This window comes from Mauremys reevesii, linkage group 3 (genome assembly GCF_016161935.1).
Source record: "Mauremys reevesii isolate NIE-2019 linkage group 3, ASM1616193v1, whole genome shotgun sequence".
Classification (NCBI taxonomy): Eukaryota; Metazoa; Chordata; order Testudines; family Geoemydidae; genus Mauremys; species Mauremys reevesii.
Window position 1 is genome coordinate 200,404,272 of NC_052625.1, and position 26,077 is coordinate 200,430,348.

At 50.2% G+C, this 26,077-nt stretch overlaps 1 protein-coding gene across 1 annotated transcript in view; it reads right to left on the reverse strand.

Annotated features, from left to right (window-relative positions):
- Positions 1-25,304, reverse strand: part of C3H8orf74 (chromosome 3 C8orf74 homolog) — a 29,222-nt gene extending 3,918 nt beyond the window's left edge. Inside the window, exons 1-3 of the mRNA XM_039528254.1 lie at positions 25,167-25,304; positions 23,598-23,790; positions 2,818-3,218 (exon numbers count right to left, since the gene is read on the reverse strand). Of these exons, the coding sequence (XP_039384188.1) occupies positions 2,818-3,218; positions 23,598-23,790; positions 25,167-25,214 (642 nt within the window). The 5' untranslated portion in view covers positions 25,215-25,304. The remainder of the gene's footprint in view (positions 1-2,817; positions 3,219-23,597; positions 23,791-25,166) is intronic.
- Positions 25,305-26,077: the final 773 nt, after the last annotated feature.

Here is a 26,077-nt window from a genome sequence, read left to right on the forward strand (position 1 = left end):
CCCCGCCGCTCATCCGTCGCCGCTGGACTTTGTGTGGGTGTGAGCCCTTTGGTGCGCAGGTGGTGACCATACAAGACTTGACAGGAGGAAAACCCTGACCCAGTGACAAGGAAATCCAAGATCACCAGGGTCCTCCCTTCTGCTGCAGCCCTCATCTGCCTTCACAGCCACAGATGAGTCAAAGGTCCTCTATTTGCACCTGCTCCACCTTTGGGGTCTTTGCGAAGTTTGGACCGCAGTTAGTCAGGAAACTCGCCTCAGATCTGCTTGCCAAGCGGGACCCTACCTGGAGTATGAAAGCTCTGGATGATTGCTCAGGCATTCTTGTTTCTTACAAATAGTAACCTTATGTTTCCATGCCTGTAAATACACTCCTCTATAACCACTCAAAGGCGTAATTAACTGCCTGGAAACAGTGAACTGTGGGTGGAGGAAGGTGGAAATGGATCTCATTTACAAGTCCAGTTGATTTCAGTTAAAGGTAGTCCATAGGTGGCAAAATCATTTGTCCCAAAAATTGTCTGAGGTTTGAAATTTTGTCCAGATGTGTGCCAGGGAAAGGGTGGTGGGTGGGGAGGCTGTGGATAAGGTTTCATAAGCCAATGCAAAAGGAGGTATGCAGGATCCCCCAGAACAAGGATGGGAATGTCATTTTTGACAATGTCATTTGGTGGGAATAGCGTCCCAGCTTGTCTGTAATGTTGACTTCCTATTGGCGAAAAATCCTGGCATCACGAACTTTTCTAGTGCAGCCCATGTTAACATTCATAAATCAAGTGCTGTTGTCCATGAGGACCCGCATACCAATGGAGTAGCACCCTTTGTGGTTTATGTACTCGTGTGCTCCTTGAGGAGGGCAAACGATGGGCACGTGCTCCATCAGTGGTCCTGGTTTGGATGACCCATTCTCTCAAAGCCAGCAGTTACTTCCGAATATCTTTTACGCTGGCCACATTGGGGTAAACCACACCCCTGGTCGCCTCAGAAACCTCCACCACCGCTTTACCAACAGTCGACTTTCCAGTACCACACTGGTTGGCCACAGGCTGGTAGCAGTCCAGGGTAGCCAGCTTCCAGATGGTTATAGCGACCCACTCATGAACTGGCAAGGCTGCCCTCATGAGGGTATCTTTATCCTGGAGGGTAGGGACAACCCACTCACAAAGCTCCAGAAAGAATAGTTTTCTTCATGCAAAAGTTCTGGACCAACCACTTGTCATTCCAGGTCTGCCAGGGGATGCAGTACCACCAGTCTGTGCTTGTGGCCCTGCTCCAGGAGTGCCAGTCTATGTAGGGAGCATGAGCGGCTCTACCAAGCATAGTGAGCAACATCACCAGTTCGAGTCAGCCATGTCTGTGTTCTCCTTCTCGTGCTCCTGCTCTATCAGAAGGTCTGTTAGGTGCCTTCGGTAGGTCAGAAAACTCTGCCAAAATGCCCACCAGCATCTCATGGAAGCCCTGCCTGTTTCCTGAACCAGGAGCGAAAGCGCAAGCGAGATGACTTCTTCACCAATTCCGGCTCTGGTTGGTGGGAGCAAATGCCTGCTTGGCAGGATGTGTTGGCGGGCTGTTCAAACTTCCTGTAACGTGCAGGGTGGACTGCTAACTTTTCCTACATTGTACCATGGTCAAAGAGCTAGAGCGACTACCTTTTGGGAGGATGCTCGGGAGTCTGGGATACGGGTGGTTTGACTCAGGGCTGCATACTGCAGTGTGGACACCAGAGCCCCGGGTTCAAGTGTGAGTTAGAAAATTCTTAACCTAGGACTGACAATCAGTGGGGACACTCAAGCCCTGATTTCGCTAACCCAGGGTCCACTGACTCAAGTCCTGCTAACCCTGGGCTTGCGTTGCAGTTTAAACATGCCCGAGGTGAAGCCTGACCTTGTTCTGGGATAGGCAGGGTTACTTTGCAGGAGCAAGCCCAGCACCTCTTGTGCAGGAGTCAACTACCCAGAGGAGCAGAGGTAACTCCACTTCCCATAATGCATTACTCAGCTCTTGCTCAATCCCTACAGCTCCTGCTACGCGTCAGGTAGCAGGGAAGAGGCCTGCAATGTGGGCAGACAGTAGGTGTATCCAGGGCCGGTGCAAGGATGTTTCGCGCCCTAGGCAAAACTTCTACCTTGCACCCTCCCCCATCCCCAAGCCCCCGCCTTGAGGCGCCCACCCCCAGTGGCAGCTCTGCCCTCTCCGCCCTGAGGCGCCCCCCCTCCCCGTCCCAGCTCACCCCTGGTCTGCCTCCACCCCGAGCATGCCATCGCTGCTTCACTTCTCCTGCCTCCCAGGCTTGTGGTGCCTAAGCTGATTGAGGGTGGGGGTTCCCCTAAGACTTAGGGGTTACTGCCAGGGGCAGCACCCCAGGTAAAAGGGCTCCGGGTCCAGGGAGGGAAATGGGGGCCAGAGGACACGTGGATCACCGGCCTGCAGAGGGCGCTCTGGAGCTGGAACCAAGCTAATTCCCGAAGTCACCAGCAGGAGGCGCCACAGGGGTGAGTCCGCTCGTCTACAACTAGAAATAAAACATCCCAACTCATGTCAAAATACCCAAGGATCATCATAAATAGGAAGAACCTCCATGCATGTGCCACGGATTCCTGGCCACCCCAGGCATGTCTCTGGGGAACATTGTCCCAGGGGCTGGTGACAATTGAGGCCACAGAAGGTGAAGTGACATGGCCAAGGTCACAAAGTGAATCAGTGGCAGAGCCAGAAGCCGAATCCAGGTCTCCTGACTTGTAGTATCCTCGCCTGTGGAGCGCACTGCATCCTTTTCAGTATGAAGTGCCCGTTTCTCTACAACGACTACAGCATTACCTGTCTGTCTAGGATCTCTGCTCGCGATTTCAGATCATCATACGCTCTTTGCAACATATGCTCCCTCTCCAGGGGTAGTGTCTCTCGGAGGAGCAGCATGTTGGTACGTTTTTGGACCTCAGCGGCTGAGAGGGCAGCCAGCTGCTGCTGATAGTGCCAGACTTCAGCGTCGACGCCTGCCATCAGCGGCAGAGGCTGGGGTGGCACACAGATTTCTAGGTGGGCAGACGTCTGGTCAACGTCTCTCTCCCGACACAGCACAAACTGGTAGAGCTGGTAGTGCCTGATGAGCGTGTGATAGAAGTATTCACACAAGACACACGGTTTGAATGGACTCAGCTTTGGCTCACACGCCACGAGTTTATCCTTTAGGACACAGATGGCCTGAGAAACGGGCAAACCTGGAAAGAAACGAAAAGAAAATGTTTCCTAAGCAACCCCTACAAGGTTCTGGCAGCAATCCGAATGCCATTTTGCTGTTTAATGGATGAGATGATTAGCGCCAACCAATATTTGTTTTTTGGGGGATGGGTAATACATTGATATTATCCCACACTGACCATCTTTAATCTTGTCACGGGGGAAAGACGGGAAGCCGCTGTTTCTTCAGGGCTGTTGTTTACAAAGCCGTGTTAGACCCACGTGGCTGCATTTTACAGGACACAACAGCTCGGGTTGAAGGATGGCACTGAGTTATTCAAGAAGGGCTGCAGCTCAGCCCGGAAGCTTACAACAAATGAAATGGTTTAACAAATGTGTTTGGCAGACAATGATCCTATCGGGATAACCCCACGCCAGTATTTTACCCTGTGATGGTGTTGATACACCCTTGAATCAGCTGCATGAGGGAAGGGGAATTTTTGTGACAGACGCGGATAACAGAGCAAGGGCTGGTTCTGCACCTACTGATTCTGCAGTGCACTCACACCTCTTGTTGAATTGCCTTTGAGGTCACATCGAGTGCTGCTGCTGTTGTTATTTATTACATGTGTACCACAGCGCCTAGGAGCCCAGCCAGGGACCAGGGCTCTATTGTGTCAGGTGCTGTACAAACGCAGAACACAAAGACGATCCCTGCCCCAGAGAGTTTACGATCAAAGTATAAGACAAGAGACAACGGATGGAAACAGAGAGAGCCAGGAGGGAGAAAAAGGAAATGATGAGGCAATATTGGTCAGCATCATACACAGTGGTCTCTGCACATCAGTGGCCTAGCGGTATAGACCTAATGTTCATGCCAGACTGCTAACATTATATCAGAGGACTACAGGCTTATCTGGAGGGATCTATTTCTGTGTTTACTTTTCACAATGCTTTGGAAGTGACAATCTCTTTGAAGTATCAGAGGGGTAGCCGTGTTAGTCTGGATCTGTAAACGCAGCAAAGAATCCTGTGGCACCTTATAGACTAACAGACAAATCTCTTTGAAGACTTTTTAGTTCCTTTTAGACCATTTAGAACCCGAGCCTGTCAAAGGCAAAACTCCGATCGTCCGCCATGGGAGTAGGACTGGGCCAGAGGGTCTACTTGCTTTCCTGCAAGCGGTAGGGTTGCCACCTATCCAGATTTTACCCAGACAGTCTGGTTTTTGGCTTCTGTGTCCGGGTGCTTAGGGTTGACAGGTGCCCGGCAGCTGTTTGGCGATGTGCTGGGAGGGAGGGGGAGGAGCAGAAATGTGGTGCGCTCAGGGGAGGAGGCGGGGCCGGGGTGGGGACTTTGGGGAAAGGGTTGGAATAAGGGTGAGGCAGGGGTGGGGTGGCATGAAAGGGGTGGAGTGGAGTGGGGGTGGGGGCGGGGGCAGAGGGAGAGGGTGAGCGCCCAGGGGAAAGCGGGGAAGTCGGTGCCTATGGCATGAGCCTCTACCACATGAGCTAAAAGCCAACTGCCTGTTAGCTAAGGCTGCAGAGCAGACTCATTTTATCTCTCTCTCTAAGTGGTCTCAGCGCCACTAGATGAGACAGAGCACCACACCCAGGAGGTGTGTGGATTACACTTCCTCAAAGTCAACAGTGACAAGTCTGAGAGTGACTGACACCAGCTGGGGTAAAAGTAGGTGGAGCCCAGGGAAGTAAAGTCATTGGGGTGAAGAGATCTGGCTCATGAGAGTCCCAGCCTCGCCAGCTGACTCAGGCAATGGACAGCAAGACTGGAGCCAAATGCTTCAGGAAACTAAGGTGAGTCTATGCTGAACTGGCTGATAGGGAGATCAAATACACCATTGTCCCAGCCCTTAGAATGAGGAGTGACTGCCTGTTATTCCTTCACAAGGCTCTGAATTGCAGTGGTGATGGTACCAGTGGGGGCTTTGACTGCCCAGATGCCTCATGCTAATGCAAGTTTTGCACCCATGAATGGGGCCACGTGCAAAATTGGCCCTCTTGATAAAATGGCCCTAATGGGAGTGTATAGACCTAAATCATTTGTTATAGTGTTTATATATGTCAAGGGAGAAGCCAAATAATGAAGAACACATCAAATTCAAGTATCAGAGGGGGAGCCGTGTTAGTCTGGATCTGCAAAAGCAGCAAAGAGTCCCGTGGCACCTTAAAGACTAACAAACAAGGTGCCACAGAACTCTTTGCCACATCAAATTCAGAAGCCCTTGGCCTAGATTTCACTCCACAGCAAGCAGGGAGTGGGCAAAACGTGTATTAATATTACAGTAGCAACTAGAGAGTCCAGCGGCAACGTTAGGCGCTGCATGCACGCAGAGGTGTAGCGAGCACCCTCCGTACCCTCCGACCGGAGGGGGCCCCGCAAGGAAGGGGGCCCCTAAAAGTGGCAAAAAAATGTAAGGTATAACTAGGTAAGTGACATTTATTGACGCTATTGCACAATCCATGTCGGTTTTACTGACAAAACCGTGAAGTCATTATGATACATCATAATGCTATTGGCTACATCAGTTGTCTGTCGGTCAGTTTCGAATTTTAGTTGGACCCATTCAAAGAATGTGTATTTGCGTTCATAATGGCGGTCGGCGGATAAATGTTATTAATTTAGTTGTTTAATTTTTTATCGTTTCCAACGCAGAAGCGTGCTTTGTGATGTCTAAGAGAACGTATAAGAGCGGAGCTAGTAAACGAAAGGCAGCAAAGGATGCCGAGAAGGAACTTGAGAAAATTCCAAAGTTGTCAACGTATTTTGCGCTGCAATCCAACGTACAGGTACAGGCACATGAAACGGACAGCGCTAGCAGCGACGAATCGTATCCAGAAGTGCTTCAAGTGAGGTCGAAGGTGAAGCCAGTTGTTCTACCAAACAAACAGTGACAGATATTCCAGCTGCTGCCGGGAAAGAAGTATCTGAATCTGAACCACTGACTGATGATCCTGGAGATTGGCCATCTATAATATCGGACAGGCAAGTGTGTGACATTGTTGCACGTGGCCCACCGCAGCAGAATGAAAGTTACGAATTTCCATTTAACGAGGAAAGACGGAGGTTCACAAGTACTCATTTCTATCGAACCATGGCAAATGGCGAGAAAATAAGACATTCATGGTTAATGTACTCAGTTCAGAAAGATGCCATTTTTTGTTTTTGTTGTAAATTATTTGGCACTGGCGACATACCGCTACGTCGTGGAACATCTGCACTGTCAAAAAGACTTCAGCAGCATGAGACAGGCAAAGGTCATCAAGACTGTATGGTGAAATGGTTTGACCTTCAGTCAGGCATAGTAAACCGTACATCTATTGACCAACTCAAATTGCAGGCTTTTCTGAAAGAAAGAGATTTCTGGAGAAATGTTGTCAAACGCATGGTTGATGTCGTTATTTTCTTGTCCGAAAGAAACTTGGCATTTCGAGGAAGTAATGAAAAGCTCGGCGATCCTTCGAATGGCAACTTTTTGGGACTGTTTGAATTGCTTGCAAAGTATGATACTGTCCTCAGCGAACTTTTACAGAGGATTAAGAAGGCAGAGACACATGTTCAGTACCTCAGTCCACAGATCCAAAACGAGCTGATTCAACTTGTTGCCAGTAACATTCAAGAGGCCAACATAGCGCAGCTTAAAAAAGCAAAATATTATTCAGTTATTTTGGACTGTACTCCCGACGTGTCACATGAAGAACAGATGTCTGTGGTGTTACGCTTTGTTGAATGCAACAGTGAAGATGGTGTCAATATTCGTGAAGCGTTTGTTGGTTTTCTTAATGTTCATGATACAACTGGCGAGGGCTTATTGGAAGCGTTTCTTGAAAAGGCAAAGAACTTAGGAATAGACATTGCTGACATGAGAGGCCAAGCTTATGATAACGGCGCAAATATGAGAGGAAAGAATAAAGAAGTTCAAGCCCGCATGCTAGAAATAAATGACCGTGCCTTGTATGTACCATGTGGAGCTCACACTTGGAATCTTGTGATCTCAGATGCGGCAAAGTCATCGAAATATGCCGTTGACTTTTTCAGTCTGATTAACAGAATATACGTTATCTTTTCTTCGTCACCTTCACGTTGGGATATACTTCAAGAACATATGCCAATATCTGTTAAAGGGTTATCGGACACTCGTTGGGAGTCGAGAATTGATGCTGTGAAGCCATTGCATTATCACTTTGAAGAATTGTGCAATGCTTTGTCATCTTTGCGAGAATATGCGCTCAAAAAGAAAGATGGCAATACAGCAACAGAAGCCGGTGCGCTTTTAGACCATGTTACTACATGGCCTTTTGTTCTGACTGTGTACACGTGGTACGATATACTATTTCACGTCAATAAAACCAGCAAATTAATTCAGTCACCAGATGTGTCAATTGACGTACTGCAGGCAGAAGTCGGTGCTACAATGAAGTTTTTGGAAGACTATCGAAATACAGGATATAACTCTGTGGTCACAAATGCACGTGAAATAGCAGAGCATATGGGTATTGAGCAGGTGTTTCCAGAAACCAGGGTGCGACGTAAGAAGAGAATGTTTGATTACGAATGTGCTGATGCTTCGAGTCGTCTTTCTGCCGAAGAAAAATTCAAATCGCAGTTCTTTCTTGTTCTCACTGATCAGGACATATCTTCTGTTTCGTCGCGATTTGACCAACTCGTGGAGTGGTATAAGTTGTTTGGATTTCTGTACAACGCTAACAGCCTGAAGCAGTGTCACAGAGAAAATGAACTGGAGAATCACAGCAAAAATTTTGAAAGAAAAATGGGAGACATTGATGCCAACGAACTCATAATGGAATTGAATCGTTTTATTTATGTCATCGAGAAAGAGAGAGGACTTGTCACGGCAAACAATTTTTTAACGTACATATACAAGAACAGCCTTCAGGAGATGTATCCGAATCTTTGCATTTGCATCAGAATTCTTCTGACCACACCAGTTACTGTCGCCGGTGCTGAAAGGAGCTTCAGCAGAATGAAACTGATCAAGAATATCCTGCGCTCAACCGTGACAGATGACAGGCTTTCTGCGCTTGCAGTTATCTCAATCAAAAACAAGATTGCCAGATCTCTGGACTATGATGCATTGATTAACCAATTTGCGGAGAACGAGGCTTGAAAGAAGCGCTTTGCGTAAATACGGAATACATGTACACTGTAGGCCTATGTATACATAATATGAACCCTGTATATTGTATAAAATAAATACCGCATTCCAGTTTCTGCATTGTAAGGGGCCCCGGACATATGTTCGGAGGGGGCCACGTTCTTTGTTGCTACGGCCCTGCATGCACGTTGAGACCTGGGCTACACCTAAAACGTCGCTTGACCTGGGGGGTAAAAAAAATCACACCCCTAAGGCTACAGCTACACACAAGAGTTTACAGCAGCACCCGCTGTGCCCTTATAAGCTCTCTAATGTAGCCGCTCGAAGCCGACGGCAGGGAGCTGTCCCATCGGCTTAACTACTAGAGCCCCCGCGAGCAGCAATAGCTCTGCAGCCGGAGACGCTCTCCCACCGACACAGCACTGTTCACACCGGCGCTTAGGTTGGTGTAACTTATGTCACAGAGGGGTGATTTATTCACTCCCCAGAGCGATATAAATTATGCTGCCATAAAGGCAGGGTAGACAAACCAACCTAAGCCCAGAACAGAATTCTTCCATTGACCTAACTAGTGCCCCTAGTGAAGGTGGGTTTACTACAGCTGCTATGGCATAGCTGCATAGGAGTTGTGCCACTGTACTGCTTGTAGACAGCTCCCTAATCAGGGCCACGAAGCACTCAGAATTTAACTAGACAGGACAGACAACAGGTGAGAGAAAGGAGGCCTTGTTGCTATTCCCATGTTACACAGGCACAGAGAGCCTCGTTCTCATTTACACTAAGACCCCTTTACCCAGTTCTGGCAGGCAGCTGGTAACGTGACTTAAAAACCACTTTATGCTACCAAAGTGGTGTTAAGTCAGAGGTGGGCAAACTATGGTCCATAGGCCACATCCGGCCCATGGGACCCTCCTGCCTGGCCCCTGAGCTCCTGGCCCGAGAGGCCCGCCCCCCAGCCCCTCTCCTGCTGTTCCACCTCCCCTGCAGCCTCAGCTCATCGTGCTGCCGGCTTGTGCTCCTGGGGCAGCGCAGCTGCAGAGCCCGCCCTGACCCGATCTCTGTGCTGCGCGGTGGCGATGGCGTGGCTGGCTCCAGCTGGGCCAGCCCCCGGTGCTCCAGGCAGTGCGGTAATGGGGCAGGGAGCGGAGAGAGGGGGTTGGATAGAGGGCAGGGGAGTTCGGGAGGGTGGTCGGGGGTGGGGGTGTGGATAGGGGTCGGGGAACAGGGGAGTTGAATGGGGGCAGTCAGAAATAAGAGGAGGGGTTGGATGGGGCGGCGGGAGGCAGTCAGGGGCAGGGGTTCCAGGTGCGGTCAGGGGACAGGGAGCGGGCGAGGGGATGGGGCAGGGGTACTGGGGGGGGCAGTCAGGGAACAAGGTGGTTGGATGGGGCAGGAGTCCCGGGAGGTGGGGCGGTCCATGACTTCCTCCCCTAACCGGCCCTCCATACAATTTCCGAAACCCGATGTGGCCCTCAGGCCAAAACGTTTGCCCACCCCTGTGTTAAGTGCTCCCAGTCTAAATGAGAACGAGGGTCTGCTGGAGAGATGTGCATCACATAAGGAGCCTGTGACAGGGCCAGGAAAGTGAACCCAGATCTTTGAAGCCCCTGGCCAGCATTTTCACCACAAGATGATCCTTCCTCTCAGAGTGACCATTATTATGATTATTAGTATTGCAGCAGAGTCTAGGACCACAGTCACAGGCCAGAACCCCACTGTGCAAGGGGCTGTACAAACACAGAACAAAGAGATGCTCCTGCCCCAGAGAGCTTACAATCTCTGTATCCATGAAGCTGAAATAACATGTAAATCAGGCCTGGGATCTTCTTTTGGGTTCATACCAGTATAACTCCATTAACTCCAGTGGAGTTACTCCTGGCTTACACTGGTGTCAATGAGTCCCGAATTAGGTCCATCGGCTTCAGTTAAAGAGTGGTTTCAGGGTTTATTTCACAATCCCAAGCACATAGGGGGCTCAGTTACACCGCTGTAAATCTGGAGTAGCTAGTGGAGTTACTCTGGATTTACACTAGTGTAAGTGAGACTAGACTCTGATCACATCGTTTCTGGATCAAGACCTTCAGGAAAACAGCAGGAGTGGAGAGGGAAGTCTATATTTAGGGCCAGTGATTAACAGCACCAAGATGCTACCGGAAAAGGAGAGCTGGACTGGAAAGAGAACTGGAGTCAGCACTGGGGCAGGGGGTTGTAGCGGAGAGATGGTCACTGTGAAGTGGCAGCAAAGTGACACTTCCAAGGTGCCAGGTGGCCAGGATGGTGCCCTGAGGAAGCCTAGCCTTCCTTTGCAGACTATGTCCTGGTGTAGGAAGGTATCTCTGCCCTTCCCTCTCCTGCAAACCTTCTCTCCCGGGGTTTGTGTGCACAGCCCTAATCTTTGTATATAAAGGAAAACAAATAAGCCTTTGCATTTTTCATTTCAGAGGTAGATGGGGATTTGGCTGGGATTGCAAAAGAAGGAAGCAGATATTCCCTTTCACCTAGCTACCAAGACTGCCTCCTCTCTCGCCACCCCAGCTCTCCCCTTTTCAAAGATTCATCGGTTCCCAGGCCAGAAAGGGACCATTGTGATCATTCAATCTGACCTCCTGTCTAACACAGGCCAGAGAACTGCAGCAGAGTGATTCCCAAAGTATATATCGGTAGTTAAGAAAACATCCAAGCTTGATTTTAAAATGGCCAGTGATGGAGAATCCACCACCACACTTGGTAAGTTGTTCCAATGGTTAATTACTCTGACTGTTAAGAATGTATGCTTATTTCCAGTCTGAATTTGTCTAGCTCCAGCTTCCAGCCATTGGATTGTATTATACCTTTCTCTGCTAGACGGAAGAACATATTATCAAATATTTGCTCCCCAGGTATGTACTGATAGACCGTAATCAAGCCAACCCTTTGCCTTCTCTTTGTTACACTAAATAGATTGACTTCTTTGAATCTATCACTATATGGCAGGTTTTCTAATCCTTTAATCATTTTTGTGGCTCTTCTCTGAATCCTCTCAAATGTATCAACATCCTTTTGGGGGGAATTCCCCCAATCCATCTTGTATGCTGTCCCCACAGTCTTTCCCCTTGCCAAGCACATCCCATCCCTCTTCAGATCTCTGTTACCGTCCCAACCTGCCACTCCGAAGGCATGATCCAATGTCCAGTGAAGGAAAGACTCCCATTAACTTCTGTGGGCTTTGGAGTGGGTCCCTGGTCCTTGCCTCATGGCCATGCACAACGTAACACCTCCCTACCTCTCTGCTCTTGTCTCTTTTCACTACCCCTTAACCACTCCACTCTGCCTAAGGCTGCATGAGGAACCAACCCTTCTCCCACTCCCATCTGCATGCCCGAGTCCAAGAGGCCCCCTCTGCCTCTGATCCTGTTCACTGTACCCCTACTTCCTCCTTCATCCACCACACCTCCACCTTCAAATCCCCCCAACCCTTCTTCCAGGTAGCCCATAATCCTGAAGCCCCCTTGAAAGAAGAGTTAAAAAGACAATAGAAAACAGGAACAAACCATATGCAACTAACCAAACAGGCGTGAAACCTCACTGCTGGGACACTTTGCACCATCCTTGGCCTGCAAGCTGGCTATTTAGATCAGGGCAGAGGACCTTGGGCCCGCTTCTCCACTGCCTTGCACCTTGAGCAGTCGTTTACAGCTGTGCAAACGAGGCAACGCTCCCATATCGGAATTCTCCACTCCCACCAGCCATGTTGCACCGTTTACACCCATGTTGCACAGGCGTTGGTGACCTCACAAAGGAGCAAGGCAGTGTGGAATCTTCTTGCTGTCTGTAATGCACATAGCGCAATCTTGGCACTGTCTAAATAACAAATCACATAGTTAAGCTTTCACAGCTAACATACTGATGGAAATGGTCTTAACAAGATTTCTCAGGCACTAACGCAGCCTTAGTTTATAAAAGCAGCATTTTCCATCAGTGTCAAAGCTTGGGCTCCTCACTCTGAAGTGAGTTTTTGTTTGTTTTTTCCACAAAGATTTAGTTCTGGAGATTAACTCCGGGTTCACGCTGGCTCTTTTGCAAGATTTCAATCTATCATTAGCTCCCCATCCATTATTCAGCAGGGCTGATTATGAACGACGCAGCACAGCTTTTTCCCCTGTGAATTGGCAGGGAAAACTGAGAAGGGGTTGCTACTTTATTATAATACCCCATGGCATCTTCCCCACCCTGCAAAGGAAAATTTAATTTGTTTGTGATGTTTTAATTAAACTTAATCTAATTGCTAAGAAGCCATGGATGTCCCAAATAGAATCTGTCTCATAAGGCTCGATTGAGAATCGATATTATGATCCCGGGTGTTGAGTGGCAATAACTAGGACACCATTGAAAGGCAGCCAATTCTGAGTGAATTACTCAGACTGGAAACTTCTTGAGGCAGGGACCATCTTTGTACAGCCCCTAGCACAATGGGGTCCTGGTCCATAATGGGGACTTGGAGGTGCTACAGTAATACAAATAATAAAAGTCACCCATACACAGAGGAATCAGAACTGGCCTATGCAGTTCTTAAATCCCACTTAAGCTCTCAGCATATGTGGGTTGCAAGGAGTGCATAGGCCTGGAGCTGGTCCCTGGCGCGAGGTGAATTTCTCCTTCTGTGTGACATGGTTTTGCTAGGCTGTCAGTCACACCGTGTTACCCCAAAAGCCCAAACCCGAGTGGCCTGCAGAACTTTCCTCAAGCCCAGAGCGAATGTGCAGAATAAACGTGTAGTGCAAACAAGTTGGCTACTAGGACAACAACAGCGAGGCCTCTGAAACCAGCATTATGCAAACATGACCCACCTCAAACTATGTGCACCGGCGTGATTAGCTCATAAGTAATCAGCTAGCAATCTCTGATTGTCCCCATCCTCACCGACTCACCCGTCACAGGCCAGATATGGGGACGTGCAGTGCACCCTCAGCTCCCATTTGCTCATTGGCTGCTCAGCAACTTGGAGGTGGCACTCAGCACCCCTAAATGCCATACACCCAGAGGCATCGGCTTTATGGTCAGTCATACAAACGGGCGATTATTTAGCGAGTGCATTAAAAGCGTAAACATTCTAACGCCCAACATTGTGAAGCAGGGCATGCAATGGCCACGCTTTGTAGCTGGTAGGTTTGTATCCTATCCAGGCATCCCCGAGGGAGCTCTGTTCTCTCTTTCATCCCAAGGCATGTGGGTGGCTCTGATCACCTTGCACACAGAGGAGAGGAACTAAAACTGACTGGGATGTGAGGTGAAACACCCAGGTGTCCCACGATGGTTAGATGCCCCCTCCCCAGACCGTTACCCCGGTGCTTCCCGGAATGGAAAGTAGGAAAACTGTCCCTTTGTCTGACTGTCGCGTAATGACGGCCTGTCTAACTGGGCCACTGTGGCTTTACCGCCCAGGAGCACTGGGAGCTCCCTAAAAGTGGAGGGGGACACTGATGCCTGAATTGTGGGCCCACCCCTGCGTTGCACTTCCAGCCAAGGCCCCGCCTCTGTGCCACCCCTTCCCCTGAACGTCTGCCCCCATGCCACCTCTTCCCTCCCAAGACCCTGCCCCCCACTCACTCCTGTCCGCCCCTCCCCCTGTCACTCACCCTTACAGCTGGTAAAAAGGGGGGGCATGGCCCCCTGTCCCCCCTTCTGGCGCCCCTGTTACCATCCGTTCCTTCCTTCATCTGCTGCTCTTCATTACAGGGGCATGAAGGAGGAAGGGATCTGACACCCGCTCCTCTCAGCTTATTCTAGATCTGATTCCCCCTCTCCCGTAAGCTGATGTGAATCAGAAGCAACTCGGCCGAAGTCAGGACACTAAGACTGGTATAAAATCAGTTGTGGGAGGAGAATCTGGCCCTGTGCAGCCTCTAGAGTGGGAAGGGGGAGGGGAGGATCACTCATCCTTTGCATCGACAAGTGTAGGACAAGCCCTAGAACTAAAGGGGGTGGAATTCAACCCCAGATATAAAGAAAGGATTTGAGAAAGTTCAAATGACATCCGGATCCAAACCTTGTGGCCCGAGTCCATCTCTGCTTAAATCTTGTGCTAAATAAACACGACGACACACCTAACTGGTGTGAACTGAATGTATTATCTCATAAGCAAACAAGGACAGTATTAGCTCTAATTTGTTTCTTGGCAGCACAGTGGGGGCAAAAAAAAAAATTACACAAACCTGCGGAGGATGACGTTGAGGTCACCAAACTAATGCCTGTAGCAAGAGGCACTGTGCACCTTCCGGGGCAAAGTAGCTCAGCTGAAAGCTATGTCTGAAACACGTGCGTCTGCATGTTGAAAGCACGGCAAGCAATGGGTGGGATTGACAGATGACAATGGGGCTCGATCCTGCAAAGAGCTGAATGCCCTCGGATCACACTGACCTTATAGGCTCAGGTTCTAGAGGTCCAAGCTGAGGCCCGTTGTCAAGACCCATTGTCTTTGGTGGATGATGCATCAGGCCCTAACATGACACTTTACATGCACTGGGGTAAATTCTCCCCTCAGTTACACCAGGGCAAAGCTGGTGATCCTGGAGGGGACCCCAGTGGGGTTACACCCATGTAAATGATGGGACTAAATGGACCATTCGCTGATTAATCTTCACTCCTCGTTTGGTCAATATCCCTGTTTTCCAGATGGGGACTCAGAGTTAGGTGACTTGCCAAAGGCCACCGGAGGGGCCAGTGCCAAATCTAGACACTTATGTGGGAAGAAAAATAGTCAGGTGACATTTACACTAAGGGTTCGCGCCTGTCTGGCAGGAGTAAGGACCCGCAGCTAGCTTGCTAATCAGAGGCAGCCTAATGAGTTCAGCTGGGCCCCACCTGAGCCGCTTGATTGACCAACCGCCTGATTGGCTGAGGGGGATCAGTAGACCTGCTTTTTAGATCAGCAGGGCACTGTCTGCACAAGGCATTCGCCCACCGCGGCAGCAGGCCCTGCGTCTGCTCGTTCCTGGCCGCGTTCCAGCCTTGGCGACACTGCCTGAACGGTGGGAGGAGTCAGCAGACCAGCTCTTAAGCCCAGCAGCAGCAGTTCGGAGGCTTCTCAAAGCATTCGCCCATGGCTGTGACAGCACCTCCCTGGGGCCCAGCCCTGCTCCTACCTTGCTCCAGATAACCTGACTGATCTTCAGCTCCCATTCCTGGCTTCAGCTCTCCCCCTTGGCTCTGGCATCTGGCCTTTGATCCTGGCTTGACCCTCGGTTCCTATTCCTGGCAACCGATTCCTGCTCCAACCACTTGGCACGACTGCCCACATCCTGGTCTCTGACAGTGTGAGCAGCCCCAAAAGAAAACACACATTATAAGGGAACTAGAGCTAACACGGTGAGCCTAGATCCTACAAAGGCCAGTAGCTCTCTGATGGAGCGAGTGGGACCCCTACAGCCCTTGCAGGCTCAGGGTGCCACCCTGCAAGCGCAGAACATGGGCCTGCAAGCTCGACTCGTGCTGACTGCAGGGCTGACCCCCTGCTCCCGGTGCCTGACAAGTTCAATAGTGATTGCAACAAATGTTGGGGGGGTTCCTAACTCAGTGTCGGTGCCTATTTCTGCTATGCCCGCTGGCATGCCCCACTGACCCAGCCCAAGCAGGACTGATTATCAGCCTGCTTATGGGGGTGGCCCTGACTGTGGTGTTTCCACTCCTGGGAAAACCAAGCTGGTTTCAGGGACAATTTGAGGACTTTGTTTGAGCTGTGGAGGTGATTTCGATGACCAGAGTTGCAAGCGTCCAGCCAAAGCCGCACTTCAGGCCTTGCGGCAGGGAGGCCAGCCAGTTGCTAAATATGCAGCGGGAGTTCCAACGCTCGGTAGTAGACAGTGAGTGGAACGAGGCTGCCCAGTGTTACCATTTCTGGCTCCGCCTGAACAATAATCTTAAAGATGAACAGGCCTGGGTGGAATCCCCGTCTGGCCTGGATGTCTTAGCTGAGCTAAGCATCAAGATTGACAATAGCCTGACTGAACGCCACCAAGAAAAAAGATGGTCCTTCTGGCTTCTGCCAGTCCTGCCGGCATGGCCCCCCTCCCTTCTCCATCGCCCAAACCCATGCAAGTCGATCAGGTTTGGCCCTGCCTCCCCCCCACGGAGAAATATTGACACCAGGCATCAGGCCTGTGTCCATATTGTGGGGAACCAGGAGACTTTGCATCGAGCTTCCATGCCAAGATCCGATCTGTGCCCTCATCAGGAAATGCCAAGCCCCAGCCCTGCTGGTCTCCTCTCCTGAACCGTCCACACCAACACTCGTCTGACAGTACCCTGGTGATGGCCAATCAGCATCCAACACATCTCCAACTCCCTCTCTGGCACCCTGTGATGCCTGATACCAACCTAGAATCACTGATGGACTTGGTGGATCTGGAGTTCAGCCAAGCAGTAGCACACAAGATCCCCACTCAGTGCAAGGACTCTCCTGAGTTAGCAGAGTCCATGGATGGGTCACTCCTTCTGCCAGAACTGGTCACCCACAAGACAGCCCCCTTAGAGGTAACTACCCTTTGAAATCCTCCAGTTTGCGCTAATTTATGCGCCAAATTCATCAGTTGTTATTGTCATCCCCTGGCTCATTGCCCTTGTTCCATGCATCCAGTGGCAATCAGGCAACAATCCTGTTTCCCAAAAGCTGACAAGGGACCACCAGCCCTTTGCAGCTTACTTGAATCCAGAGAATTCAGAGCCGCAAAGAGGGGATCCAAAGGTGATCCTGGCAAGCCCCATGACCCCCTGCCCAACAGCTCTAGGGATTCCTGTTAAATATCATCACTCTGCCAACATGTTTGACAAAAAGAAAGCAGACACCCTACCACCCTGGCACAGCCATGCTGTCCTCCAGCTGGAGGCAGAGGTTCCCTTCGGGTGATTTACTCCCTCTCTGAATCCGAACTACAGGGGCTCCGGAGGTATCTCAAAGAAAACCTTCAGGATTCATTCTTCATTCACCCCTCCACATCTCAAGCTGGGGACTTGAGCTTCTTCATGGCAAAGAAAGAAGGCTTCCTCTGGCCTTGTGTGGACTATCAAACTCTGAACAAGATTATAATCTGAACCAGTACCACTTAACATTTATTAATGACCTATTCAAAAGACTCCTTCCTGTCAAGGTCTTCACAAATTTGGACCTCCATGAAGCTTATCCTGGGGAGGATCTGAGAAGGAGAGGAATGGAAGATCACTTTCCATACCAGCTGTGGTCACTTTGAATATTTGGTCATGCTGTTTGGGTTGTGCAATGCCCTGGTGACCTTCCAGCATTTCATAAATAATATCTTTAGGGACATGCTGGACTAATTTGTCATCATTTACCTGGATGACAGCCTTGTTTTCTCCAAAAGTCAGCACCACCACAGTCATCATGTGCACATTATCTTGGAGATACTCTGCCAAAACCATCTCTGTACAAAGCTCAAGAAATGCAAGTTCAGTGGAATTCTTGCTATATATCATCTCGCCTGAGGGACTCAGCATAGACCTGTGTAAGGTGGTGGCAATATCTTCCTGGGCTGCATCCAAGGATGAAATTGGGGTGCAGCAATTCCTGGGGTTCACCAATTTCTACAGGAAATTTATTAAAGGGTTTTCTAGCTTGGTTGTACCCATAATGGTGTTCCAGTTGGCCGGGCCCACAGAGGCTCAGTGGGTCTTTGATTGACTGAAGAGGGCATTCACCTCAGCACCCAACCTGATTCACCCACATCCCACTAAACTATTTATGATTGGAGCTGGTGTCTTTAATTTTGCCATAGATAGTTTTATATCAGCATGTGGGCCACCTTAACCAACTCCTTCCCTGTGTCTTTTATTCTCAGAAACTAATCTCAGCAGGAAAAAATTGCAATACCTGGGAGAAGGGGCTACTGGCTATCAATGTGGCTTTGAGGAGCAGCACCATTTCTGGTCCGAGTCCTGATGTACCACAAAAACCTGGAGTAACTATGGATGGCAAGATGCCGTAACCAGTGCCAGATCTGCTGGTCCCTCTTCCTTGCTTGCGTCAACTTTGTGATAACTTATCACCCAGGGACAAGAAACAGGAAGATGGAGGCCCTGTCCTGCAAAGGTGAATATCTCAAACCTGATGGAGATGCACATGCTCAAGGTGCCCAACTTTATCAGTGAGAGGATCAACAGTGGTCTGGCATCCTCCATCCACTCCCTGATGATCCATACACAACCCAGATCTGCCAGACCCTGAATGATGTGGGTAGCCAACCTGACTCTGAGTTCCAATTACAGAATGGCCTTTCCTATCACAAGGGTTGTACTTATGTTCTGGAGGGACAACCTGGGCTTCAGGTATTGAAAATATGCTGCAATTCACTGTTTGTGGGCCATTTTGGCCAATTCAAGATCTGGAATGTGGTCTTGAGGAGCTTCAGGTGGCCAGGTCTATAAGAGTATATACATACATAAGAGTATATACATCAAGAAGTATATACAATTCTGAAACCTCTCCAACCATACCAAGAACCCACGATCAAACCCTTAGGTCTCCTCCAGCCTCTGCCCACACCTCTGCAGCCTTGGTCTACTATATCAATGGATTTCATTGTAGAACTGCCACACTCCTAGGAACACTCAGTAATCCCAGTTGCCATTGATGTCCTAACAAAGATGGCACACTTCATCCCACGCTGTACTGTTCCTACCACATGTGTGACGGGTTGGCTCTTCTTGGCAAATGTCTACCACTACCATGGGTTACCACCAGACATTGTATCAGACTGGGGACACCAGTTCATCTCTCAACTGTGGCAGGAAATTCTCAGACTCCTTGGCATCAAGTCCCTCATCTTGTCAGCCTAGTACCCACAGACTAATGGACAAACAGAGAGAGACAGTCAAATCTTGGAGCAGTATCTTCGCTGCTTTCTAAATTTACCACCAGGATGGCTGGCTCCCCCTGGGAGGCAGTGACCATGAGATGGTCGAGTTCAGGATCCTGACACAAGGAAGAAAGGAGAGCAGTAGAGCAGAGACCCTGGACTTCAGAAAAGCAGACTTCGACTCCCTCAGGGAACTGATGGGCAAGGTCCCCTGGGAGAATAACATGACGGGGAAAGGAGTCGAGGGAAGCTGGCTGTATTTTAAAGAAACCTTATTGAGGTTGCAGGAACAAACCATCCCGACGTGTAGGAAGAAAAGTAAATATGGCAGGCGACCAGCTTGGCTCAACAGTGAAATCCTTGCTCGTCTTAAACACAAAAAAACAGCTTACAAGAAGTGGAAGATTGGACAAATCTTTGGGAGGAGTATAAAAGTGTTGCTCAGGCATGCAGGAGTGAAATTAGGAAGGCCAAATCATGCTTGGAGTTGCAGCTAGCCGGAGATGTTAGGAGTAACAAGAAGGGTTTCTTCAGATATGTTAGCAACAAGAAGAAAGTCAAGGAAAGTGTGGGCCCCTTGCTGAATGAGGGAGGGAACCTAGTGACAGAGGATGTGGAGAAAGCTAGTGTACTCAATGCTTTTTTTGCCTCTGTCTTCACAGACAAGGTCAGCTCCCAGACAGCTGCACTCTGCAGCACGGTATGGGGAGGAGGTGACCAGCTCTCTGTGGGGAAAGAAGTAGTTCGGGACTATTTAGAAAAGCTGGATGAGCACAAGTCCATGGGGCCGGATGCGCTGCATCCGAGGGTGTTAAAGGAGTTGGCCGATGAGATTGCAGAGCCATTGGTCATTATCTTTGAAAAATCATGGCGATCGGGGAAGGTCCCGGATGACTGGAAAAAGGCTAATGTAGTGCCCATCTTTAAAAAAGGGAAGAAGGAAGATCCAGGGAACTACAGGCCAGTCAGTCTCACCTCAGTCCCTGGAAAAATCATGGAACAGGTCCTCAAGGAATCAATTCTGAACCACTTAAAGGAGGGGAAAGTGATCAGGAACAGTCAGCATGGATTCACCAAGGGCAAGTCATGCCTGACTAACCTAATTGCCTTCTATGATGAGATAATCGGCTCTGTGGATGAGGGGAAAGCAGTGGATGTGCTATTTCTGGGCTTTAGCAAAGCTTTTGATACAGTCTCCCACAGTATTCTTGCCAGCAAGTTAAAGAAGTATGGGCTGGATGAATGGATGATAAGGTGGATAGAAAACTGGCTAGATGGTTGGGCTCAATGGGTAGTGATCAATGGTTCCATGTCTAGTTGGCAGCCGGTATCAAGTGGGGTGCCCCAAGGGTCGGTGCTGGGGCCGGTTTTATTCAATATCTTCATTAACGATCTGGAGGATGGTGTGGACTGCACCCTTAGCAAGTTTGCAGATGACACTAAACTGGGAGGAGTGGTTGATACGCTGGAGGGTAGGGATAGGATACAGAGGGACCTAGACAAATTAGAGGATTGGGCCAAAAGAAATATGATGAGGTTCAACAAGGACAAGTGCAGAGTCCTGCACTTAGGACGGAAGAATCCCATGCACTGCTACAGACTAGGGACCAAATGGCTGGGCAGCAGTTCTGCAGAAAAGGACCTAGGGGTTACGGTGGACGAAAAGCTGAATATGAGTCAACAGTGTGCCCTTGTTGCCAAGAAGGCTAATGGCATTTTGGGTTGTATAAGTAGGGGCATTTCCAGCAGATCGAGGGAAGTGATCATTCCCCTCTATTCAGCACTGGTGAGGCCTCATCTGGAGTACTGTGTCCAGTTTTGGGCCCCACAGTACAAGAAGGATGTGGATAAATTGGAGAGAGTCCAGCGGAGGGCAACAAAAATGATTAGGGGGCTGGAACACATGACTTATGAGGAGAGGCTGAGGGAACTGGGATCGTTTAGCCTGCAGAAGAGAAGAATGAGGGGGGATTTGATAGCTTCTTTCAACTACCTGAAAGGGGGTTCCAAAGAGGATGGATCTAGACTGTTCTCAGTGGTAGAAGATGACAGAACAAGGAGTAATGGTCTCAAGTTGCAGAGGGGGAGGTTTAGGTTGGATATTAGGAAAAACTTTTTCACTAGTAGGGTGGTGAAGAACTGGAATGGGTTACCTAGGGAGGTGGTGGAATCTCCTTCCTTAGAGGTTTTTAAGGTCAGGCTTGACAAAGCCCTGGCTGGGATGATTTAGTTGGGTTTGGTCCTGCTTTGAGCAGGGAGTTGGACTAGATGACCTCCTGAGGTCCCTTCCAACCCTGAGATTCTATGATTCTATGATTCCACCCAGACCTAACCGTAAGGTCTCTAGTACTAGCCACCACGGTTTTAGTGTCTCACCTGCACTGGGAGCTCAAGGAACATTTGCAGTCTGCTGGAGAAGCCTATAAATACCATGTGGACCAAGACCGTGAAGCTGCCCCCAATCTGGCTGTAGGGGACCAGGTATGGCTTTCTGCCCAGAACTTTAAATGGAGTCACCCGTCTGTCAAACTAGACCACCAATTCCTGGGCCCCTTCAAGATTAAAGAATGGGTAAATCCAGTTGCCTTCAGGTTATGACTACCCTTGAAGATCCACCCTGTCTTTCACATCTCACTTTTAAAGCCCTACACGAGAATCCATACCCAGACCACTCCAACCTGCCACTGCCACCCAGTCTACGGACAGGAGGAGTGCTTTGTCTGCCTAATCCTTGACTCTTGGAGAATTAGGGGAAAGCTCTACTACCTGGTGGATTGGGAAGGCTATAATCTGGGTGAGCGGTCTTGGGAAACAGTAGAGAAAATCCAGGCCCTGGGCTTATTGCAAAAGTTCCATCAGAAGTACCCGGAGAAACTGGGCCCTGAGGTCCCCAGGAGATGCCCTCGGGGAGGGGGGGTTAGTGTCAGGAATCAGGGCCTTCAGCAGAGTCAGTCTCCAGGCAACAAGTGCAGCTGGCCTGTAGCAGGCTGCCTGATTGGTGGGAAGAGTCAGCAGACCAGCTCTTAAGCCCAGCAGTAGCAGTTCGGCATCTGCTCAAAATATTCACTTATGGCTGCAATAGATCCTGCTTCTGCCTTATTCCAGCCCTGCTCCTGCCTCAAACCCAGCTTTGTTCCTGGCCTTGCCTCACTCCAGCTAACCTGACTCTGATCCTCAGCCTCTATTCCTGACTTCTGACTCTGGCATCTGGCCTTTGACTTCAGCTTGACCCTTGGCTGCTATTCCTGGCTCCTGGCTCCTGCTCTATCCACTAGGCCTGACTCCCTGTTCAAACCACTAGGCATGATCACTCATGTCCTGATCCCTCACAGCCACACAGGAGACCCGAGTTAGAGTCCTGGACTGCTAGTGAGGAATGCTCAGAAAAGTATGTATATAAAACTGGTATGAATTGACAACAGGGTTTCAACTTGAGCCCATAGCAGAGATTTATCCCACTTGAGCTAAAGGAGTAACTCCATTATCTTGTAGAAGCAGTAGGCTATTATCCTCCAGGCTGACCATCCACTAGAGGGAGCTGTGATACACTGTGGGCTGCATGTGTTGAAACTTAACTGTGTGTTGCAGGAACAAAGTGTTACACTTGCACACCTAGGTGATGGAAAGTTTAAAGTGGGCGTGCAGGTGTTTTCACCAACAAATCCATAGGCACACATACATCACATGGGAGTAGGGTGACCAGATGTCCCAATTTTATAGGGACAGTCCCAATATTTGGGGCTTTTTCTTATATAGATGCCTATTACCCCCCCACCCCTTGTCCCGGTTTTTAATACCTGCTGTCTGGTCACCCTACATGGGAGCCCAGGTTTATAAGTAAGGCCCAGTAATATTTATTTACATGGGGGCTGTTGTGAGGGGAAGCTCATGAGTGCTTATCCAGTGCTCTCAGATGCTTGCATGGAAGGTGCTGTATACATGTGGCCGCTCTTATGAAACCAAGAATCAAGTCTTTGCTTCTCACGGTCTCTAATGGAGGGCCTGATTTCAGCTCTTGCAAACGTGATACGTACGCAGACCGGTGTCACCCAAACAGACTTGTTCTGCGGGGCTGCACTCAGAGACAGGTCAGCCCACAGCTAGGCGGAGCGCATCTCCTGGGTGCGTCCCCACTCGCTGCAAGAGCAGGGCTCTTTCCGTGCCCGGACAGATCTTGGAATGAGGGGCCTGATTCTGCTCTCATTTACACTGGTGTAACTCATGCGCCCTCTCCTGGAACACTGTGGTCACGAGGGCGCTGCATGGGGACAACTGACCCACCAAATATTAATTCCCTCCTCCCACCCACGTAGGGCTTGATTCTCCTTGCACCAGTTTCACCCCTGTGTAACAGCACTGCCTTCCATGCTTCTGACTGACACCGGGGAGAGACAGACAGGAGAAGCAGGAAGCTGGAGGCAGTTCCCATCGCTAGGACGCACCTTTGGTTTCGTTCAGCAGCTCTCCTGCAAGCTTTCCCGCTTCCACGACTGCAGGCCAGGAGAGCCCTTTCTCCACGGCGAACACAATGCTGCTGTAAACGCTGTCGAGCTCTATGCTGCGCCTCAGATCCCCAACATCATCAAACTCCTCCCATCGCAGGAGCGCTCTCAGGCACTGGCGCCCTTCTTCCCTCTGGCACAGAGACAGAAAGGCAAGTGACATGGGAGTGGCGGGGGAGGCAGGTACTTCACTTGCAGATGCAGCATCCTCTCCTGAAGAGAATGGGCCAGATCCTCACCCTGGCCTAAGTCTGAGTAATTCCCTGGAAGCCAAAGGAGTAATTTCGATTTACACCAGCTGAGAATCTGACCCAAGTGTCTCAAAATATAGGCACATGGGGCCAGATTCTGATCTCATGGTTGTTTTACTCCGTATGGTTCATAGCCCCTGGTTTTCCCAGGCGTGAGAGAGAGCAGAATCAGGCCCTTAGGAGTTTCCGCTGGGTCCATCCCAGGCAGTATCCTGCTTGGTCTGTCGTGTCTGATATCCCACATCAGTGGAGAGCGAGCAGCTTTCAGAAAGTGACTGGGGGCTTTACTGGGCCAAGTTGGGGAGTCACAGCCACCCACCCCCATGTCCTCCCCAACTCTTGCTTGGCCTAGCTGGGTTTCAAGTCTCGGTCTGGTGCAGCTCACAGACTCTGCTCTGTGGATAGGTGGGAAATTGGGTAGCGCCTTGGCTCCAACCCGCGTCCCCCCGTAATAGGTCAGCGTAGCCGGCCCGGTACAAGCACTCTTTCAAGTCACTGTGAGGTATTTTCTCCCTGGAGTGTGGAGGGAATTGTGCCTCAAGGTGATTTCTGGGTTGGTGCAGCTTCCACTCCACTCCTTGCTCAGGAATATGTCTAAAGGCGCAATCATGGAGGCGGCAAAGTTCCTTCCTGACCCTTATAGGGTTGGTCCTGCAGTGGGAGAGATTTGCCTCATCGCTGCAGCCATCCAGCAACAGGCTGCAGCCCAGTGACTATGTGGGAGTCAAATCCACGGGGCTGAACCCTGCGGGGTGCTGCGTGCCCAGTGGGAGCGAAGGGCAGGATCAGCGTATTTCCTCTTCCGTTGTCTCAGTTCTACCTGCCATAAACTGCCCTTGGGTTTGCGGCCAGGTGTACAATGGCCAGCCATAAACTTCCCTGAGCTGGTATCTAACCTTTTGTTCCCCTCACTCACTAGTGCAGTGGGAGGGGGTATGAACCCGTATCTGATTCTGAAGGTGAAAAGAAGAGCAAAAGAGCAGGTCTGGGGGGCAGAAAGAGGCGGAGGGAAAGGACTGTCAGCATCCCAGAGACACCTGCCGGGCGCTGTGCTGAGGTTCAGCGCTAACTCCGCCGAGCCCCGGCTGTGCTGTGGCATTAAAGACCCAGCTTCTGAGCTCAGAGAGGTCAATCTGGAGTCGCTCCACTAGCGTCAATGAGGTTCTTTGGAATTTCCACCAGCATTGCCTAGAGAAGGATTTGACCTAATGGCTCTGACCTCTCAGTATTTCCGGGCTGCTATGACAGCTATCCTTACCTGAAGCTCACAGACTCTCCTTACCCCCTCTGCTGATAAGGCCGCCATCCTTATCAGAACCCGTTACTAGGGGGTGCGGCTTGTCTTATACAATCACAAAGGCGGCAAAGTTCCATTGAGTGGTAATGTTCTAGGAGCCGGTCCAAGCCCTCCCCGCCCAGGCAGGACTCTCCCCTACAGCAGATTCCCTAGAGTTGTGTCAAGGTTGCTGTTAAATGTCCCGACCGATGGGGCGGCTACCCCTGCCCCATTGCGCAGGCTAATAGATCTCGCTGCCAGGAAGCTTTTCCAGGCACTGGATGCAGCCACTGAAGTCACTAGAAAAACGGATTGACTTTAGTGTGGGCAGCAGCGGGCCCCTTTCTGCCTAAATTGTCCTTCCCTTTGTTTCAGTCCAGCCCTCTTTGTTATAACACCCATTTGCATTTCATGGCTGTGACCAATACCTCTGCTTCATAGCAGCTGCGCACTCCCACCCCATTGGCACTGTGTAGCCAGAACATACAGATTCATGGCCAGATTGTGATCAGTCCTCGTGCGGAGGTTGGGGTGCAAGAAACCTGCCCTCCCTGCCTGGACCACTAATGGGGCTGATCGCAATAGCAGCCCTTAGGAGCAGGGGCTGCTCAGTCCCTCCTCCTGCCACCAGGAAAATTGCCCGAAGGGTCGTGGCAATGGGACACAAGGTCATAGCCCTGCCAGCTCTCTGCATTGGCTCCTGGGGCAGGGAGCACACACACACACGGGAGCGCCAGGAGGGCACAATGTGCCAGTGCTTTCCCGTGAGCAGAGAGGCTCTGCACCCTCCTGTACCCAGGGACGGGAACAAATCGCACAATCTAGCACTTAGCTCTTTTAGGGCCTGATCCCAAGTCATCACTCAGCCATTCCAGCCTCTTTGCCACTTCTGT